The sequence below is a fragment of the Rhinolophus sinicus genome, chromosome 18, assembly GCF_057876585.1.
Source record: "Rhinolophus sinicus isolate RSI-liver-muscle chromosome 18, RSI-T2T, whole genome shotgun sequence".
In the NCBI taxonomy this organism is placed as follows: domain Eukaryota; kingdom Metazoa; phylum Chordata; class Mammalia; order Chiroptera; family Rhinolophidae; genus Rhinolophus; species Rhinolophus sinicus.
Window position 1 is genome coordinate 14,753,443 of NC_142518.1, and position 21,919 is coordinate 14,775,361.

Sequence of the window (21,919 nt, forward strand, 5' to 3'; positions counted from 1 at the left end):
ACTTTATGGGACCATTGAAAGAAGTAGACAATGAATTTAATGATCTTATGTTCATTGTCAGTTGTTGTTGGTTGAGCCACAGAGTTTTACAAAGTTTTACTGTGCCATTAACTTCAATTTAAGATTTTCTTGAAACGAAAGGAATGCTTGCCAAATATTCATTAATCAAAAACAATGGCAGTGTGATTTACATATTTTCTCACGGATATCATACTGCATGTGAAGAAGATAAATTCGAAGTTCCAAGAAAAGGAAAAGCTTATCGTGATTTAGCTAGACAGGTATAAGAGTTTATGCTGAAATTGAAACTTTCCATGATTTAAATCAAGAATAATGATTTTATATATTTTTCTAACATGAAACAATATGCAGAAGATTTTTATTGTAATAGATAGCATTCTGTAAATTGGCTGTAAAAATTATAAGAAAAATTTGAAGAATGCTTCATTTATATCGATAAATCTAGAACTGTTTTTCAAATAGCACAATACCCCTTTGAATTTAATGTTAAAAATACTGAATTGAGGGGCGGCTGGATGGCTCAGTTGGTTAGAGCCGTGTGCTCTTAACAACAAGGTTGCCAGTTGGACTCCCGCAGCTTGGGATGGTGGGTTGCACTGCTGCCCTCCCCCCCAACTTGATTGAAACTAGTGATTGGAATTGAGCTGAGCTGCACCCTCCACAACTAAGACTGAAGGACAACAACTTGACTTGGAGCTGATGGGCCCTGGGAAAAACACACTGTTCCTCAATAAAGTCCTGAAAAAACACAATGTTTCCCTTCCCCAGTAACATTTTTTTAAAAAAGAAAGAAAGAAAGAAAAACACACTGTTCTCCTTCCCCAATAAAATCTTAAAAAAAAAAAAAAAAAGATACTGAGTTGACACAAATTAGTAAATTCACTTAACTTGGAAAGACATGATTTTGAAACCAACATGCTTTTGCTTCAGAGTCAAATCAATTCTTCTAAAATAATAAACTAGTTTTATCAATGTGGATGTAAATATTAAATGAAAATTATTTTTGGTACTCAATTCAGTTACTGGAAAATTTTTAGGTATGTTAAAACAACTTTAGTGTGTAAACTTACTTTTTTTTAAACTGTAAGTTTTATGAAATCTAAATACAGATTAAGGGGCTGGCCAGGTGGCTCAGGCGGTTGGAGCTCTGTGCTCCTAATGCCAAAGGCTGCCAGTTCGACTCCCACGTGGCCCAGTGGGCTCTCAAACCACAAGGTTGCGGGTTGGATTCCTCCACTCCTGCAAGGGATGGAGGGCAGCGCCCCCTGCAACTGACAATGGCAACTGGACCTGGACCTGGAGAGCTGCACCCTCCACAACTAAGATTGAAAGGACAACTTGACCTGGAAGAAGTCCTGGAAGTTCACACTATTACTCAATAAAAAGTCCTGTTCCCCTTTCCCAAAAAAAACAAAACAAAACTTTAAATACAGATTAAATACTTTTCATGAAAATGTTTTGTAAGGATAAGATACATACTGGATTTCAAAGACTTAGGATAAAAAAAGAGAATCTAAAATACCTCATTAATAATGTTTTTACATATTTAAAGGATATTTTGGATATATTGGGTAAAATAATATTCATTATTAACATCAATTTCTCCAGCTTCTTTTTGCTTCTTTTTAAAATGTGGCTACTTGAAAATTTAAAATTGCATATGTGGCTCCATTGGACAGCACTACTCTACCTCAGGTAAAATGGGAGTACTTATTTGAGAATACTCCAGTACGACATTAAAAGAGCATGGAATAATCTTTTTATTATTTGATAAGTAATCTTATCCCCAAATTTTGGATAATTTTCTTAACATTATTGGGTTGTGAAAGACTGATGTGTCTGAGACTTGCAGTAACTTAGCAGGTTTAGAACCTGAGTCTTTGCAAGAATAATAGGAGTTTAGTGAGAAAAAGGAAAATTAAGGCCAGATTGTGAAAACTGTTTGAGCCATACATAGCATTTGATCTTTATTCTGTAGGCAATTGGCAGCTGTTGAAAAGTTTAAGCAGGGGAGTTATTGTATCATTAGAATTGTGTTCTGGAAAGATGACTATTGAAGTCTGTAGGGCATGAATTGCAGGGAGCCAGTTATTACTGCGCAGGATAGAAAGAATAAAGGCTCAAATTTAGGTAATGGAAGACATGGGATCAGGGAAATGATGGATGGATTTAAGAAAGATTTGGTGATTGGTGGAGTATGGGAAGTGAAGGGAAAGAGTCAAGAATGAGTTCGAAGTTTTTGATGTGGTCAGCTCAGTGGATGGTGGTACAGAGTCTGTTTTTGTTCACTATTTACTAATGTGTCAATATCTCAAGTTTGAGATTGCAAGAGAAAGATCAAGTTGGAGAGCAAGGCAAAGAGTTTAGTTTAGTCATTTGACTTTGACTATGTAGGGGGTGAATATAACCAATAGACAGGTCCGAAGTTCAGGAGAAGAGGTGGGAGCCAGGGATGGAAATTTAGGAATCTTCTGCATATGGGAGGCTAGAATTGTAGAAGTCGATGAGATCACCTGGAAAGGGAAGTTCTCCACCTTGGCTGCACCTTACAATCACTTGGAGGGACTGAAAACCCCCAATGCCCAGGCCATGCCACCAGTCAATCAAATCAAGTATGGGACCCAGGCAAAATGATTTTTGAAAGCTCACATGATTCTAATATGCAGCTAGGTTTGAGAACCACAGGTACAGGGTAAGGAGAGAAAACATGTCAAGGATGGAACCCTGCAGAAGTTCAACATATAGAGAGAAAACAGAGAGAGAAGAATCTGTGAAGAAGTTTGTGAAGGAGCTGTCAAGTCAAAGAAGTAGTGGGTGGGAACCAGAAGATAGTGAGGTCATGGAAGCCACAGGAAAAGGTTTCAACAATGTAAAACAACAAAGAAAGACCAAGTAATAAAAGAACCAAGCAAAAGTAAACACAGATTGCCAAATGGAGTGAAAGCCCAGTCACATTGGGGGCGGAAATAGATACGTTTGTATGAGAAGGTAAAAGGCTGAATTGATCCAGGGTTGGGAATTTGCAGGGACAAAGGACTATGGCTAGGGATGTTAAGGATGTGATGACTAACTAGGGGGAGTGAACGGAAATGGGGAGAGTAATAAAGTGAGGAGGAAATAGGGTGGTCCAGGGACTGAAGGTCTTGATATGATCAAAGAAAGGACAAAGCACATGTATTCTGAATGGCCCGTGGCCTTTACAGGAAGCTGCCTCCTCCCATCCCCCACCCCAAGTATCCAGAATTACTGGAGCTGAGACATGCCCTTGGCCCAATCTCCTTCAGAGAAGCCAAAACTCCACCTAGGATGAGGCAGGCATTGAATTGAGGTGTCAAAGTTGTTAGTGAAGATGAGCTGTGACCTGGAGGCCTGGTAGAGAATGACAGAGGCTGGATGACGTTTTAATCTGAGGTTTTTCATTAAGTCTGTGAACAATGGGCTGAAAGTATCAAAAAAGCCACCTTCTATTTTCCTCAAGCCTGCAGTTTAAAAAGCAGACTGTTTCCCTTATGTCAAGCTTGCCTGTTACCGTGACATTTAAACATGTCTTCGATGCTGCTGTGTTATATACAGTTCAGGAGCATTGCTTTTTTCCCTTCTTTTTAACATTCATATATTTTCTATACATTCACTGTTCTTGATAACCTTTCATTTTGATACAATTTTCAATGCACACACAGAAAAGTTGCAAAGAGAGTACAAGGAACTCTTGTACACCCTTTACCCAGACTCAACCATTGTTGATATTTTGCCATTTTATGCATGCATATATATTTTTCCCAAACCATGAGTTAGTTGGAGACATTATGTGCCTTTACTCAAAATGTTTCAGGGTGTAATTCCTAAGAACAAGGACATTCTTTTATGTAATTACAGTACACTAATCAAAGTCAGGAAATTTAATGTTGCTACAAAGCCCTTGTTCCACTTTTGTCAATTGTCCCAATAATATCTACTATGGCTATTTGTCTTTCCTGGTCCAGGACCCAATCCAGAGTCACATATTGTGATTTAGTTGTAATGTCTCCTTAGTTTCTTTTCATCTGGAACAGTTCCTCAGCTTTTCTTTGTATTTCTTGACCTTGACACTTTTTGGAGGATATAGGAAGATCCCTTAGTTTGTGGAAGATCCCTTAGTTTGAGTTTGTCTGATGTTTCTTCATAATTAGATTTAGGTTGTGCATTTTTGTCAAGAAGACCACAGAAGGGATGTTGGGTCCTTCTCAGTACATCACAGCAGGAGGTACATGATGTTGGTGTGGCCCAATTGAACAGCTTACCAATTGTACAGCAGCAGAATGTTCTTTAGCTTTATTTTTCCCATTTGGCAGGCTTCTTGCTTTGCAGTACAATTTTCTTTTTTGCACAAGCATGATAATGTAAAATTTCTAAATTATTTTTGATCAATCGCAAATAGCCAAAGTGCAGTAACCTGGTGTTTTTAAAGGAAGCAAGTTTAAAATAATGTACACTGATTTTCACTTATGGCATTTTAATGTCAATAGGTATACTTAGATTGAAACAAAATCTACTATTTCAGACAAAAATGAGAAAACTATATATTTGTAAATAATTTTGAAAAGCTGTGATTTAAGATCATTAAAGGACAAATTTCCTGATGCAAGGAACATATTTTTATTTTTTTATTAATTTTTAAAGATCTAATTGGCTTTCAGTGATTCATGAATTGGTCAGCATCCCATCTAGCAACTAGAAAGGTGCTCCCCAATGAGCATAGTTTTAAATATTAATATCAATATATACTTAAAATGTAAGACCCTTATGATTAACATGGTTATATGCCAGGCCATATGCTATAAAACCAGAAGAAACCCATAGCTTAGTGGAGAGCACTGAATTACCATTTTCGGTGTGCATCTTAGCAGTAACTGCTGCATAATGATTTTAGGCAGATTCTCAGAGCATGACAGAGGGGAGTCACGGGACTTGTTGTGCCAAGGGGAAGAAGCTGAAAACCGAGCCAAATAAGATTTTGAAATAAGAGATGTGTCAACATGCATAAATTCACTTGCTTTGAAGAAGCTGCAATGAGATCCAGGAACAGGAAAAAAAATATTTATTGTTTTGCCTTTGCATGCCAAAATGTAATCTCTCTTTTTCTTCTATCCTTTACTTAAAGCAACAATTGTCTGCATGTAGAATGAGTGTGTTTTAAATGACCCGTTCAGTGCTTTTTTTTCTGCTCTCATTTCCATGACTGAGCAGCAACATTGTAGACTAGAAATTCTCCTGACTTTGGAGTCAGACTGAATTACGCTCCAAGCCTTGCTCTGCCACAGACTGGCATGTGGCCTTGAGCAAGTCACTTGGCCTCGGTGTCTACGTCTTTAAACAGGGGAAACCACTTTGCTGGGTTGTAAAGATTACAAATGACACATGTAAAGAACTCACAGTACTTTACAAATACTGTAGCCCATAGAGGACATTCCATAATGGAAGCTGGACATGAGGACAATGTAGTTTAAGGAAAATAGCCCTGGCCTGGGAACTGGGGCACGAGGGTCCTGGTCCCTGAACCTTCATTTCACTAACAGGCACCTGACCTTGGGATGGTCCCTCAAACTTTCTGGATTTTAGTCCCATTAAGGAAGGAGGGTTGGCTGGAGAGAGACATAGGTCAAGTTCGAGGGGCACTAGCATGCTGCCACTGATGCAGGGAGGAAAGTTCTTCACTGGAGAGCTGACCGCTGTTCTGTGGGAATATAGGTGAACAAGCGAATGGGCTGGGGGTGGCACTTGAGCTGGGCCTTGAATGCTCACATGTGGGCTTTTCCACTGGAGAAAGGAGGTGTTTCAGGTAAGGACAAGGACCCAAGGGTCTGGCGGGTGAAAGGGCATGGTGCTGCCATGCTAGGAAATGGCAGCTCACATCCAACCCCACTGCAATCAGCTTCTGGGACCACCTCCGACTGCTGAGTTATATCATATATATTTAAAGATAAGTGGACCCTCTGTGGGCTTTAGAAATCTTTTAGCTCTACTGTAGGGAAATGGTAACTGAAATGGGAATTGCCTTATAAACCCCCAGGTACCCACCATTTGGACTGGGGCAAAGGAAACTACCAGTTAAGCATCAGTCTTAACTCATTAATACTAATAATTAATCCTTCCATGGAGCTTTCTACATGCCAGGCACGGTGCTCTACTTCTATTAATTTATTTAAGCCTCAGAACAATTTTGTGAAAGAGGTGCTGTTATGATACCTCCTTCACAGAGGAAGAAACTTCCAAAGATTAGAGAGATCATTTGCCAAAGGTTATCTGCCAGCAAATGGAAGAATCAAGATTAGGATGCAGACGGACCCACAGAAGGCCCTGATCCTAATCATTCTGTAACTGCCTCTCTAGTGACTATTGAAGAAAAGAATCAGTCTTACAGGAACAAAAAAATGTATAACTAGCACTAACAGTTGAGAATTTAGTCACATCTTTGAGTATAGCTGTAGTAAAGGCTACATTCAGACAAGAAATCAGGGCATTACTTTTTTGTACCCAAACGTGCTTTATTATTATATTTCCTTTGGTAACAATTTTTATTGTGTCATTATTTGAAGAACTTAGCTAATGCATTACAGCGATTAAGTCTCCCTTCCCTGTAACGAACCACTCCTTGGAAATGAGAGGAAAGGAGGAAGTGGGGTAGGCTGGACAGCATTTCACGCAGAGATAAAAGAGTCTCAAGTGGAGGTTCTCTTAACACGTTGCGTATGGATCACGAGAATCTTCGTTTTTTTTCTGAGCCATGTGTTAAGGACGGATAACGAGAATTCTCGTTTTTACTGTTGACTCTTTACTTTGCATATTTTATTGAATTATTTGTGTTTCATTAATATCTAATGGGCAAATGTCGTTAATGAATAAAGTCTGCATCATATGTACACTTTTTAGAATTCACATTATTTTTTTTTTCTAAAAAAATAGTGATTTTGAATCGGATACATTTTTTCACCCATGAGTCATTTCATGTGTTACATTCACAACAGTGGATGTACGAATAAACAGTTTTCCAGAACTGTAGTGATTTGTTTATAACATTTGGAACCTTAGTATCCCTTAGGCGATTTTGAATTATGTTATTTTTGGAAAAACACCGAATTATTTTATGTAACTCTTTGGTGATACCTCATGAAATACATATTGGCCCACTGCACAAAGGAAGCTGCTTTCTGCAGTATCACACCAGGAGGGATTACTAACATCATAGGTGAGTAAATCCTAAAAAATTCCATAGAAAAATAATAAATGACATAGAAGCATTTACGCTTTAAAGAGAAGAGTGCATTTTAAAGTAGTTTCTTTTAAAAACCTGCCGGAACAGAGGGGTATGAGGGATTTAAACCCCGCCATACGCAACGTGTTAAGAAACGCTGGCCTGGTGTGTCTTCTCAGGGCTGAGTGACGTAGTGTCAGGCTGCCAATCCTCCCTCTAAGTCAGGCTTTCTCAAACTGGAGGAACCATATGGGGGTGTGCAGGCACGTTTCAGGGCACTGAATCTGCAGGGGTGAGGAAAGTGGCTGTAGGGTAATAGCAGGAACCGATTTCTCATCCTTTTGTGTACTACATGCTAGTTCTAACAGGGTCAGGGAGGACACAAGTGACTGGCACTGGGGGTGCTGGCTTGAAATGTCTTGAGGAAAACCTTTTTTTTGGCATTTACTTTTCGTAAATAATCATCCAGAAAATTGTACCAATGAACTGTCAAAGAGCTTCTGAATGGGCTGTGGATTGCCTGGCACCCTGGTGGTCAGGATTATGCATTGAATGACGAGGAACAGATTGGGGAGGTCACATGGGTAAGCTGTCACTCTCATTTCCCTTCCCCAACACCTGACCCCAGAGAAGTTGGTCTCTGCTTAGGGTCCTTTGGGGTGCTGAGCATGATGTTCTATTCCTCAGTTCATTTCAAAAGACGGATATTGAGGGCCTATTGTGTGCCCAACACAATGGCACCAAGCACTGGGAGCACGAGGGTGGAAAAGTCAGGAGTCCTGAAGGAGCTTGCTGGTTAGGGTAGAGTATACCTTAATAATAATATCAGCATTCTCATCATTGTAGCTACCTCCCGTTTACCAAATACATGTCATGTGTCAGATACTGCCCTCTGTGCTTATCATATATTTATTCACTTAATCCCTTAATCCTCACAACAGCTCTATGAAATGGGTACAGTTATTAGCTCCATTTTACAGAGGTGGGAAGGAGGCACAGAGAGGTTGATGAACCAGTCCACTGTCACACAGCTAGTAACAGGTGGGGTAGAAATTCACCCCAGAAATTGTTTGGTGGAGATAGGCAATAGCTCCAGGGAGTAGAGAAGTGGGGACACTCTCTCCAGTGACACACTTCCTGATGGGGAGGGAAGCAGGCAGACTCACACACCTTGTCTTTGGGGAGTTGTAAGAAAAATGAGAACACTGAGACAACAGGCAGGGCAATCAGAGGCAGCACCAGGAAGTACTGAAGAGCCCGCCAACTCTGGAACCACCTGCCTGGGTTCAAGTCCTGACTCTACCACTTTCTAGCAACCTAAACTCTTTGTGCTTTAGTTACCTCCTTTGTAAAATGGGGATAATTGCACCTACCCCCAGGGCCATTGTAAGGATGAAATAAGTTAGCTTTTGAGGCTTTTTCTCCTTTTTAATGGAGGGCTCTTTTCCATTTCAACTTCCTTCTTCCCAGTTGATAGTTATTGTTGCTAACCGTGCAGGACAGTGTGATTCTTCCTCAGAGTTTACATATAAAAACTCTGTTGGAAATGTTTAAGTTGGCCTGACTGTGAATATGCAGGTGGGTCCATGTGAGTGTGAGTTTTGGATAAAAGTAATACCTGACACTATACTTAGTTTTGCTAAGAGGGTCACCAATTCTTTTTGCTCCAAGCATTGACTTCATCTTATTGTCACTGTGGGGACAGAGTCCCAGAGAGCAGTTTCCAGGGTCTGGGCCTCACGTGGGGGGAGAAGGGCTGGCTCGGGTGGTGAATGGCCCTTGGCTGTAGCTGGTTGGCCAATTGGCTGCTGATGTAACTGCCGTGGCTGTGTTGGTTGGTTGGCTGATTGGCAGGCAGAAAAATGGACGGCGGATTGCGGATTGTGTGCCTCCTGCTTCCTGTGTCTCCAACCCAGCTGCTAGTGAGAGTATAGTGGTATGACTCTCCTATTTATGGCTCCATGGGCGTTTCTTTTTGACTGCATCATACCCTGCGTTCTTATGTGGGGAGCAGGAGCTGAGACCCCGCGTGACACCCTGCATGACACATGGCTCAGCGAGCAGGAGTTGGCATCCGCCGAAACTCTCCATAAGGTAATGGAACAATTTATACATATGAAAGCTCAGTTTCAGAAGGGCCGTGAGAAGCTGGGCCAGGAACGGGATGCGCAGTCTGCCCGGGAGATTCGAGCCTCCAGATGGCACAGTCACTATTCTTACTGCCCTCCAGCCACTCACCCCCAGGGATACACCTGGAAAGGAACAAGTAGATTTTCTCTTTGCAGTGACAGAGAACGCACACCTTGGGGCACCATGGGGGCATCGCAGCAAGAGGTTGTCAGAAAAGACCACACACAGGATTGGGCCTGTATCAGGTGCTTTTGGACCAGATGCTACCAGGAAGCAGGGGTAATTCCATGATTGGGTATCTTAATAAATCACCTGGAAGCAGGGAAGACTAGACAGAGGCTGTGATGAGTAAAGTAGCAGCAGTCACTCATTAGCTGAGATTTGGGAATGTTTGGTGACGTTTGTGGTTTGGACAAGGTTCATGCTTTGTCCGTGTTCAGACATGATTACTGAGTGATCTCGTTTTCGTCTTGTCCCATCCTGGTCACAGAGTGGCCTTGTCAGATGTTGGTGTTCTGGGAAATTGCTTATGTTCAACAGGAAAATGCCTGGCCAGCTCCCGGATGGATGGTTGGGGCTGCTTTTCTCTGTCTTAAGTCTCCTTTTTGGCCAAGAGCAGATGAGGTCGGTCCAGAGGACATCCACGATATCCACATTTTCGTCATTGCCAAGATTTTGTTGATTAGGAAGTTGCTTCTGGAATGCAGGCTGTATTTGGGTAAGTCCTGCTTTTTTGTTGCAGGATTCTGGCAATTTCCAGAAACTGTAACAAGTAATTCCCACAAAATGATTATTTGTCCTGTAACAGGCTTTGAAACCAGGGGCCTAGATTATAAAACCCAGGCAATGAGAACACGCAAATAGGCACTCATAGCCCAGTTGGAGATATTTAAAGAAGCCTTAAGCCCTTGGTTCCTGTATATGTCCTACCTTTAACAATCTTGCCAGGATTGTGTCATGGGTAGGTGATATATGCATTGAGAACATCCTTACAATAACTCCTAAAACTACCCCAAAGTCAGTTCCATTCGAGGCCCATTTATCTCTGAGGTTCTGCTAATGTCATGAAGCATTTTTGTTAAATTCCACTTTTGTTATGCATATCTGATTAGTTCATGGCAAAGCAGCTCAAGGATTTTCATCTCTGTCTATTTTGAACCTTGCAGAAGCAAGGTGAGGCACTAGCACTGGTCGCTGCCTCCTGCGCAGCAGGACACACGCTCCTGAGCAGGACTGGTTACATAATTGACAGGCCCAATGCAAAACAAAGACACTGGGCTCCTGATTCAAAAATTATTAAGAATTTGGGGCGGCCGGTTAGGTCAGTTGGTTGGAACGGGATGCTCGTAGCACCAGGTTTGCCGGTTCGATCCTCGCATGGGCCAGTGTGAGCTGAGCCCTCCACAACTAGATTGGGACAACTGCTTGACTTGGAGCTGATGGGTCCTGAAAAAACACATTTAAAATACATAAAAGTTAAAAAAAATATTAAGAATTTCAAGACAGTGAGAGTAGAGCACTAAACCAAGTGCAGGGCTCTTCTGAGCCCTTGCCTGTGCCACCGCACAGGTTATCTGCACCAAGGTCCACCCTGCTGCTGAGTGGGAAGAGGCACTCTTGAGACCCGTGGAGCCCCACTGCCCCTGCAGTGTGGCTGAGGACAACTTACAGTTCCAGTGACCTAACTCCACAGGAATGGCAAGAACTGGAGACTGTCCCAGGAAGAAAGCAGGAGCTGCAGTCTGAAGTACAGAGATTGAAGGCTGAGATAGCGAGTAGCTAAGGAAACTGAGAACCTGGGAACCACAGAAGGGAAAACATGCAGAACAGCAAACAAGTGGCCGAGAGTACTAGGAAAAAATTAATGCAGGTACTAAAAAGTGGAGCCAGTTCTTAACAAGATGGTTTATTGAAGAACACTTGTGAAGACATTACCCAGTGCTTGGAGAAAGGTGAAGGACTCAGCAAAACAGCACTAGGGGCTGCCTGCAGGAAACATGACTTTATCTAGGTTCTTCTGCTTTTGTGAAGGTACGTGAGTTCACTGATCTAAACTTTGTCCAGCCGGTACAGTAATTCCCGTGGAGCTTCTGAATGCCGAGAAAGGTACAAAAGACTGACGGGATGATGGAGGCATTTGCCCAGTGATATTGTCAATGTAATAAAGGAAGGCTTTAATGTACAGACAGTGAGTGTTCTCTTTTGCCACACCTTGAACACTAGCCGTAACCCCAAAGTCAAAGACAAGCGCACAGCGTAAAGGTTCACTGCCAAGAATAGAGGCACGAGTGATGGAGGAGCAGCTCCAGAATCTGTAATTTCCCAAATCAACATTAACAACGTTAACCCTCACTTGCTTCTCACCCCATTCCCACTTTGTTTGAAAATGTAGGTAATCTAAATGCCCAGGAGCTTCCCATTCGGTCCTGAAATGCATAGCCAACCCTTGCTAGTAATAATGGTAATAATAATTCTAATGAGTTTAACTGTAGCATTTGTAGAGTTAAGAAAAATGCGGCAGTACAGTACTTTTAGACTACAGGGTGGATCCTAGCATTTTATTTTCTCGACTTGGCCAGGAAATAAGAGGGGCCTTGGCTTGGGGGTTGGTCTCGGGGGAAGCACAGGGGGTGGGCTCCCCCCGGAAGTCGTGCTGCGCTGTTTAAACCTAAGGTGACCTAACGGATGGCTGGAGCGCCCGCCCGATCCTAGGCGCAGGGCGCGGCCATTGGTGACGCACGCCAGGGAGCACGGCGCCCACGTTTCCACCATTGCATTAGCGAGGCCTCACCCCCCTGCGCTCTAAGTTCGGGGCTGCGGGCATCCGCGCTTCCTCCCTCCCGGAGGCGGGCCCAACCCCGCCCCTGCGCCCCGGGTGGCTCCCGGCGGTCCCTCCCACCTCCTATCCTCTGCTTCCGCGGCGCGGCGCAGTCCCCACTGGCCGCAGCCTGACCCGCCGCACGGCCCCCCAGTCTCCCGTGGCCGCCTCCCCCAGGCATGGCCCAGGGCCTCGCCTCACTATGGCAGCAGCACGGCACAGCACGCTCGACTTCATGCTCGGCGCCAAAGGTGAGGGCGCGCGGCCACCACCTGCCCGGCAGCCCCCGCCGCCCAGAGGGCTGGGGCCGGCGGGCGCCGGGCGGGGCGCACGCCGCCGGCTGAACAATGCGCGCTGCGGGACCGCGTGCACCGGCGGCCGGGCGGAGGCCGCGCTCTAGTTCGCGCCGCGCTCGGTCCCGGGCGCACCGTGGGGCCTGGAGGGGCCGCGCCGGGCCCCCCTCCCAGCGGAGCCGCCCTTCGGGTCCCAGGTTGTCCACTCGCGCACCACGCGGGCTTCACTGACCCCGCCGGGGTCCCCTTCGCGCTGCCCGGCGCGGGAGGAACACCCCCCCCTCCACGTTCGCGGCCCCCCCCATAGGACCGGAGTGCAGGGGCGGCGGCCGAGCGAGGTGTGGTTCGCGCGGGGCCGCCCGCGTGACCTTTTCCCATTTTCCGAGGCGGGTAAATCGCCCTCGGGGACGGGGGCTCCCCTCGCGGAGCTCGGGCTGAGAAAGGACCGCGCCGCGCTTGCAGAATTCTTAGGCGACTGCGTAGGAGACGATCGCCCGGAAAGGGACGGGGGACGGGAAAAGGAAACGATTATTATTATTATGGGGGTGGGGGATGAAGTCGGGGCGCGGGAACCATAACTCTCGGAATCGGGGAGGCTCGGAAAACTGAGGCGACCTGAACAGTGGGCTGGGGAAGTTGGAACTGTGTGCGGGAATTATGGGGGGAGGGGTATTTTGCATGCTTTCTGGGTGCTTATAAGTGGGGGGAGGGGTGGGACTGCGGGTCTTCTTTTCTGGTGGCTTTTTAACGTACGAGTGCTGCAGTCTTGAATCTGCGCGTTCCGTACGTCCCACTTGGAGCATCTCGTCCATATCCTGGATTAGATGGATCAACCTTTTTTGTTATTTGAAACACTTTCTTTTCCCGTTTTTGAACTTAGGAGTACTTTGCATTTTCTCCCCCAAACTTAAAGGATCTCCAGAGGCACAGGCTTAATAATAAAAAGACTGAGGATTGGAGCAAGAGCTAGGTTTGCGCCCTGTCTTGATTGGCTCTGCACGTGATTTGGCCTTATTTCTCAGCCTCTGTCTCATATTCCCTGTGGTTAAAAAGGGGCGGGGGGGGGGGAGAACAGTGAACACTTCATAGGGCTTTTAATGTTAAGGGAGTTGTTGTAAAATTCTACAAGGTTGTTGAGTAATATTAATGTATTTGGGTGGTCGGGAAGTGATTTGGAGAAAAAACAGCATTTTTTAGTTTCCACATTTCTTAGGTGAGGATGGAGGGAAGGGAGAGTGCTGGGAAGAAGATGGAGATAAAGTGGGGATTGGGGCTTGCAGTTAGTGGGATGTGAGATAGCTAAGGTTTTATTGAATTACCCTGCTAGTTAAAGCTAGTAGTGGTCAGTGAAGGGTCTAGGATACTCAATTATAGAGGTGAGGGTGAGGCTTGAAGGAATAGTGGTTCAAAGTCACCTAGCTGCTAAGAGGTGAGTCTAGGAAGTGACCCTGGTGGTAAGCACCTGTGAACACTCACCTGTACTTAGCATGAAATTTTAGGGTCTAAGGAGGCCCAAAGATTCTGGCACTTTCCTCAGTCTGAGTGTCCTTCCCTTAACCCTTAAACAGCTTTCAACTTAATTCAGGTGTTGCCTGTTGAAAGCATGGCATGCGATGAGCTGCTTCTGTGTTCTGTTGTAAAAGTGGGGGGAAACCTTCACATATTATGAAGAAAGAACAAGAGAACTTGAACACTTTGAACTGGTACTGGCCAGCAATGGAGACAGAACCATGGATGTGCAGTTTGGGAGGGAGCAGGAGAACCTGGCAGGTTCAGAGTTAGCAAGGTGTGGACGTGGCATCTAACTTTAGTTGTGTGAAGAGAAAGTAAAAAAAGATTGAGAATTCCCAGCTATTCTTAATTCCCAGCCTGCTAATCTTAAAAGTTTTGATGACAAGGTAAAGAACATTCTAGAAAGAAATAATACTAAGGAGGGGAATGTGTATGTACGCATCTATGTTATAATAGATCCTTGCGTCCCTACAAAAGTGTTTTGGGAGTAAGATAAGTCTGATTCTTACTGTATACCCCCCTTCATTTGATTTGGGGGGAGGCATGTCACCCTCACTTGTCAGTAGCCATCCACACTTTGTAAAATAAGGGGATCTGGCTAGACTAGGCTCTTCTAGGTTCTTTTGGTTTTCAGTAGGGGGCACTTTGTGAGAAACCTGCCACCTGTGAGGTCTCCAAAAACATTTAATTGATAATAATGAGTCAAAAACCATTACTCTTGGCATGAGTATTGGATGTGACTCAAGGGTGAGTCAAATGCCTGTGGAGCCTGGATTCGTGTTCTTTTTCCCATTTGTCAGTAATCCTTCCTAATGCAGTTCTGTGATGTGATTTTAATGGAATTAAATTTGAAACCGCTATGTTATTATATTGTGATTCCATAGAACTTAGTTACCCATGCAATCCTGCTAATACCCAGCAGTCACTGGGCCACTAAGGGCAACTATGAATTTGGCCTGGGTGGTGCCTGTTTAGTGTGCTGGCTAATGAAGTAACCCAGGAAATTTTAATTTTTGCTGGAAAAAGAAAAATCTCTGGTCACCTTGTAAGTGAACTATTGGACTCTGAGGACACTTGAGCCCAGAAAACATTTCGTGATTTCTCAACCTGAGTCTAACAAGAATAAATATGTCCTGTGTTTGTAGAGTTTAAGCATCTCTGGGCTGGTGGAGGACACATGCTTTGTTTCTAGTCAAATGTGCTAGCCAGTGAGCATGCTGGATATACAGAAGTGAGTGAGGTATGTATGGCCTCTGCCTGTCAGAGCATAGCCTATGCTGGCCAGTTAGTCCTGGAAAGGTCTGGCCATCTTCCTTTTATTTATATATATATATATATATATAATTTTATATATATATATAATTATATGTATATATAATTATGTATATATATATAATTTTATATATATATATAATTAAAAAAATTTTTTTGTATTCCCCAGTGGGCTGTACATTTTATTGGGGAAGGGGAACAGGACTTTATTGGGGGACAGTGTGTATTTCCAGGACTTCTTTCCAAGTCAAATTGTTGTCCTTTCAATCTTAGTTGTGGAGGGCGCAGCTCAGCTCCAGGTCCAGTTGCCATTGCTAGTTGCAGGGGGTGCGGCCCACCATCCCTTGCGGGAGTTGAACCTGCAACCTTGTGGTTGAGAGGACCCGCTCCAACCGACTGAGGCATCTGGCCACCCTAGCCATCTTCCTTTTGATGTCCTTGTGTTCTGGGCTGGGAGCATCTTTGAAGGCGGATCTCCAGGATGTGTATCCTGGACACAGTTGCGGAACATCATTAGATGTCTGATAAGTGCTGCTTCAATGGATCCGATTGATGTTATGGTAAAGGTGCAGAGCTAGTTCTGTCTTTTGGGCCACTGAGCTATACTTTTTTATATAGTAGGGAAGCAAAGTGACTGTCACTCAAATTCACCAATTCGTTTCACAACAAAAATCTTGTTTAATAAGAACAGAAGGCTGCTTGGCAATTTTGGGCTTAGTGGAAAGGTTTAGGTTAGGAGTGTCTTCAATTTCTTTGTGCCTTGACGCGCATTAGGGAAGCAAGCCTGTGGAGCTCTTCTCAGAATAAGAATTTTAAATGTGTAAAATAATTCACTTATTTAAAATGCACATATTCAATAACCCCAAATATATGGCATAGTAATCTGTGCTTCTTTAATAACAAATAACATGATCTAGCAGTAAGCCTTCAAAACTTTAATAATTTTGAAGTAGACCTGAGAAAATGGGTATTTCAGCTGTGATGTGATAAGAAAAAGCTGTGATTTTATTAGTGACAGTGGCCAGGTATAGTTGACAATGTGGTTTTACTAGCATACTTGAAGAAAATGCTATTATTTCAGTTAGTAAACATAAGGATATATATTTTTTCCATCCAAGTTCAAAGACCCCCGGAATTGTATTCAGTGGCCCTTTAGGAACTCATGGACCCTAGGCTTGGACCCCCTAGGAGCTGGAGAGAGAACTGGGACTGCCATTTCTGTGTATTGTTTTTTTAGGAGGAGGTTTCCACTCAAGGCCAGAGCTGTAAGCAGATGTTCCTGGTTCTTCAAAACAACTCTTGGAAAATGTAAAAGCTGATATTTATCAAATGCCTACTGGGCCAGGCATTGCTCTAAGCACATGACATGTTATTTTACCTTATCTGGATGGTAGGTCCTGTTATCCCCATTTTAAAGATGAATAAATAGGCCCATTGCGGTTTTTCACCTTATGAGTGGGGTGGGTAGCTGGGATTCAAAGCCATGTCTATTTGATTCCAGGGCCTTTGTTAATTCAGCAACTGCGAATTCTCTCAGTATAGGGCAGTGATTCTGAAAAGCCCGCTCTCTCTCCACTCACCCCCTCCCCCAGGACGTTTGGTAATATCTGGAGACATTTTTGGTTGTCATACCTGGGGATACTACTAGCATCCAGTAGACCAGGGGTGTTATTAAACATCCTAGAGTGCACAGGACAGCCCCCACAGCATTGGGAGCCAAAAATGTCAGTAGTGCTGGGGTAAAGAAACCCCAGTGTAAGATGACGAATTATCAGCAAAATTTCCTTGGTCCTTTTTGGAAGTCTTCATTATGCACAAATCAATAGGCACGGAGGGAGGATGGCTTCCTCCAAAGTTTGCACTGGGGATGGTTAGCAGATGGCATGGCCAGCGCTTCCATTTCAATTGAGCTTGTGGCTTCAGGTCACCCTCCCTAATTTCCTGAACCTTTGGCCCACCCACCAGGCTCCCACTCTTCCATGCATTTGTTGAGCTGCTTTCTGCTGGAAGCATATTGGCTTCAGGTGTTTTATTATTTGTTTTTGATTTTCAGCTTTATTGAGGTATAACTGACAAATAATTATTTACATTTAAGGTGTACAACTTGATATTTTGATATTGTATACATTGTGACATAATGACCATAATCAAGCTATTAACATATCCATAATCACAGTTACCATATTCTTTCCCTCCCTCACTCCCTCTCTTTTTTTAAAATTACTTTTCAATTACAGTTGACATGCAATATATTAGTTGCAGGTGTACAACGCAGTGATTAGACATTTATGTAACTCACATCTTCATGTGTTTTAAATAGCTGTAACTATAAGCTTAAAACCTAAACAATCCAGTTTTAATTGTATGTAGTGTTTTTGTTATTCAAGAGTAGAAGAAGCTTTTCCCTAATCTTTCAGCACTGTCATTATCCCTGTCCACCACTGTGATAAACAATTCACACCCCCACTTTAACAGTGAAGCCTGGGGTGGGGGGCTGGTGACTGGGAGTGGAAAAAAACGCCTGCTTGGGCCGCATCTTAGATTGACTGAATCACAGTCTGGGAGAGGAAAGAGTCCCCGGAATTTGCATTTTAAAACCAGTTTTATCCCAGTAATTGTGTTGCTGATTAAGTCTGAGAACCACTATAATAGGATCTCATTAAAAACTGAAAAGCCCTTGTATCTGAAGCCTTTGTGGGGGAACCTACCCACCCCAGCCCCAATCTGCAAGTCATTGAGTCCCGACACACTCAAATTCCTTGCTCACCTTTTCCCTGGCTACATTTCTTGGCCACAATCTCTTTGTCTCCATTTTTGGGAAGGGCTGGATCATCAGAACTCAACAGATAGCCCCCCCCTTTCCCAGTTTAAAATCTTCCGTGGGTCCTCCAAATTGCCCTCTGGGTAAAACTGAGCTCCTTATTGGCATTTACTAGGTGTATTTCTACCCAGTTCTCGCTCAACACACTTGAGTCTCACATTCCTTGTACTCCCAAGTAGCCAGGAGGTTCCTGGACAGAATTGAACAACTTTGGGAAGGCATTTTTTGACCTTTAGGTATTTTCTGGTACCTTAATTGTGTTTTAAAATGTCGTAGGACTACTTGGAGGAAGTCCTCATTGGAGTCTGCCTTCATTCAGGATGCTCTTTTGCTGTGCTGGGAATTTTTTTTTCTTCTTTAAATCTCATTCCCCTAACTCTGCAATGGATTCTTTTTTTTAAATTTTTTTTTTTTTTTTAAATTGGGGATGGGGAAAAGGACTTTATTGGGGAACAGTGTGTACTTCCAGGACTTTTTTCCAAGTCAAGTTGTCCTTTCAATCTTAGTTGTGGAGGGCGTGCAGCTCAGCTCCAGGTCCAGTTGCCGTTGCTAGTTGCAGGGGACACAGCCCACCATCCCTTGCGGGAGTCAAACCGGCAACCTTGTGGTTGAGAGGACGCATTCCAACCAACTGAGCCATCTGGGAGGCAGCTCAGCTCAAGGTGCCGTGTTTAATCTTAGGTGCCAGGGGCAGAGCCCACCATCCCTTACGGGGCTCGAGGAATTGAACTGGCAACCTTGTGGTTGAGAGCCCACTGGCCCATGTGGGACTTGAAATGGCAGCCTTCGGAGTTAGGAGTACGGAGCTCTAACTGCCTGAGCCACCGGGCCGGCCCCTGCAATAGATTCTTAATTGAACTTGATCATACTCTTTGACTCCAAGCTGAAGAATTGCACATTGCTGGGAATTCGTTTTGTGAGCTTGCCATTAAAAATTTGTATAAACCATGATTCTTTTTAGAGTATAGTTCTAAAGTTATACTCACTTCTTTAAATATACAGAGAGGCCTTTTATGGTAAAATTAGTTTGTGCAAGTTCTTACTTGGTAGTTCTCTGTTTTACATGCTTTGGAAGGGATAACAGCTGTTTAAGACATTGACTCCATAAGCCAGGCATTAGGAATGATCCCCACCTCCACTAACAAGAGAGGTATTTTTCCCAGTAATCTGAAGCCCTGCACGTTATGTTTCTGAAGGAGAGTGTTTTCCAGTTTAATAACCAACCCGGAGACAACATATCTTGTGCTTTTTTTGAGGGGGCAAGCCGGTTTTGTTTTGCAGTGGAGGAGTGACCAATTGGGAATCTTTGCAGCCCCTCAGTTGTATAATGAAATTGGCCATGTTTGAATCGGCACTTGCAGGCCGTTGCTACCTTCTTGGGAGACAGACGGAAGTGCTGTGGTCTCAGAAAAGTTAGAGCTTTTGGGTTGGATTTGGTACCCGGACAAGGCTTTATGATTTGAATTGAGACCACCATGGGTATACTAACCTTTGGTAAATGAGGATTAGTTAGAAAGTTACTGGATTGTGGTTGGGTGTCTGTTTAAAAACGTGTTCAATAAAGCTTTTATTGAGTTTAGTTTTTGGAGTCAGGATATTCCAGGCATTTGAATCCACCATTTCACTGCAGTTGTAACCCAAGCCTGCTGGTGTGCGCTGCGGCTCCAACCACCATTTCATGGTAGTTTAATTACAGGCTCAGTTCTTTCAAGAAGTTGGGAAACCTCCTCAATTGAATCTGCAAACCAAGTATGTAAACCATTGCACAAATGCTCTTTTAAACCCTTACAACTAGGCACTTTTCCAGACCCCAGGAAAAACAACTCTGGGGCCCTCCGTTGTGGTGGGCCTGGATTTCATTAAACTGATACTATCATCTGTGTTCCGGAAGGAGCCACTGAGCTAGTGCACACTTGTGAGCAAATGCATTTATGTGCTAAGCCGCAGACTCAGAAGGAGCTGTTAAGAGCCGGCAGCAGGTAGCATGTTCTAGATTCCTGAGCTGACTTGACCCTCTGGGTAGTTTCACATGCACCTTCATTTCTCCCTCTGCTTGAAGGCGTTAATGATATCAAAATCCCACACACTGGGTGAGTGGGATGTCCAATAAAATGTTTGGAAGAGTGTCAGATGATACGTAGAATACTTAACACTAAATTGCAGTACTTCGGGCTGAGTACTTTGAAATTGTGCCAGTGGATAAAGATGCTCACTTATAAAGAGGTGTGAATTTAACCGACTGAAAGATAAGTTCTGCTGGCAAAAGCAAGAGGCAGAAAATAATGGGTTGGCATGTGATTTGAAGGTTGGTCTACTTTACATAAAGGAACTCTTTGAGTTAGTAAAGCAGAATTTTTAAAAGACACTGATTTTGGAAATAACACTTCCATGAATTTGTGTTGCATGATTCCATTTTCCCTAGAATGGAAATTTCCCCAGTGAGAATCCTGACCAATTTCTAGAACACTTATATTTCACCAAATTGTTGCTTCTGAAGGAGTGTAGATCATAGTGGTCAAGCAAGACTGTGATGTGATAAGGGGGCATTCTGAATTTCTAGACGTGAATATAGAATGTATCTCAAACTTGGCTCAACATGGAACCCTTGGAGTATTTTTCAGGATTGGTACCTTGGATCATGCTTTGGGAAACAGTAATGGTGTAGATTTAGAAATGGTTTAACACTGAATCTTTGAACTGCATAATGCTGCAGCTGAGTGGTCCAGTTGGTTTGGGGGTTTTGAAGAAGAGGTTTGTGGGCTGGCTTGTCCAAGTGTTTGATGCTGCTAGGTGGAGTTTGTCTAGGTTGGAGAGAGAGAGAGAGAGAAAAGAGCTTACCATCAGCTGATTCCCTTTGGTATGATAAAAGTATTTGACAAAATACTTTTGGTATGATATGCAAGTATTTGGTATGATATGCAAGAATATGTTAGGACGACTTTTTTAAAACGGCATTTTGTGAATGTTAAATTGTTAATGGAGTTCCTGTGTGTATTTCTTTTTCTTTGAATAAAGGATCTGGCAGTTTACTTGAAACTGCAGAGGCTGTTCAAGTAATGGGGTATGCATTTTTCTTTTTATATATGTATATTTTTTGCTTTAAAAGCTATTTGCTCATTTTAGATTATGTACAGGGTATGGGGAAATATACAGGAGGAACCCGGAACTGAAATCTTATCACAAGCAGATAACCACTGCTGTTTTGGTGTATGGGACAAACGGCTTACTCCTGTTGCAAATGTAACTAAGGAAGGGGACACAGTATCTTGGTTAGAAGCGCTCATTTTTGGATCCTGGCTGCGTGCTTGAGTTTGAATCCTGGCTCTACCACTAACTAGCTGTGTGGCCTTGGGCACGTTCTTGACCTCTCTCCCTTACTGAGCTGGCTACACTTTCATATTATTATGTTGAATAACAGCAGTGAGAGCGGACATCCTTGCCTCATTAGCTTTCAGTCTATTACCATTAAGTGCGATGCTAGCTGTAGGTTTTTGTACATGCTGTTTATCAAGTTGTGGGAGTCTCCCTCTATTCCTATTTTTCTGTGTGTTTTTATTTTGCATGGGTGTTGAATTTTTGTCAAATACTTTGCTTGCATCAATTAATATCGTGATTTTTTCTTTAGCCTATTAATAGGGTGCATTGCATTGATTAAAAAAAAAAAAAACTCAACCAGCCTTGCATACCTGGAATAAATCCCTCTGGGTCATGGTATATAATTATTTTTGTATATTGCTGAATTCTTACTTGTTAAGGACTTGCCAAGGATTTGTTAAAGATTTTTATGTTTCTGTTCATGAACGATAATGGTCTGATCTGTA

General features: G+C 43.3%; 1 protein-coding gene across 1 annotated transcript in view; it reads left to right on the top strand.

The window, feature by feature from the left end:
• The first annotated feature begins 12,152 nt into the window (after positions 1 to 12,152).
• The window catches only part of SMS (spermine synthase), a 43,823-nt gene continuing 34,056 nt past the window's right edge, over positions 12,153 to 21,919 (top strand). Inside the window, exon 1 of the mRNA XM_019714588.3 lies at positions 12,153 to 12,451. Within this exon, the coding sequence (XP_019570147.1) occupies positions 12,403 to 12,451 (49 nt within the window). The 5' untranslated portion in view covers positions 12,153 to 12,402. The remainder of the gene's footprint in view (positions 12,452 to 21,919) is intronic.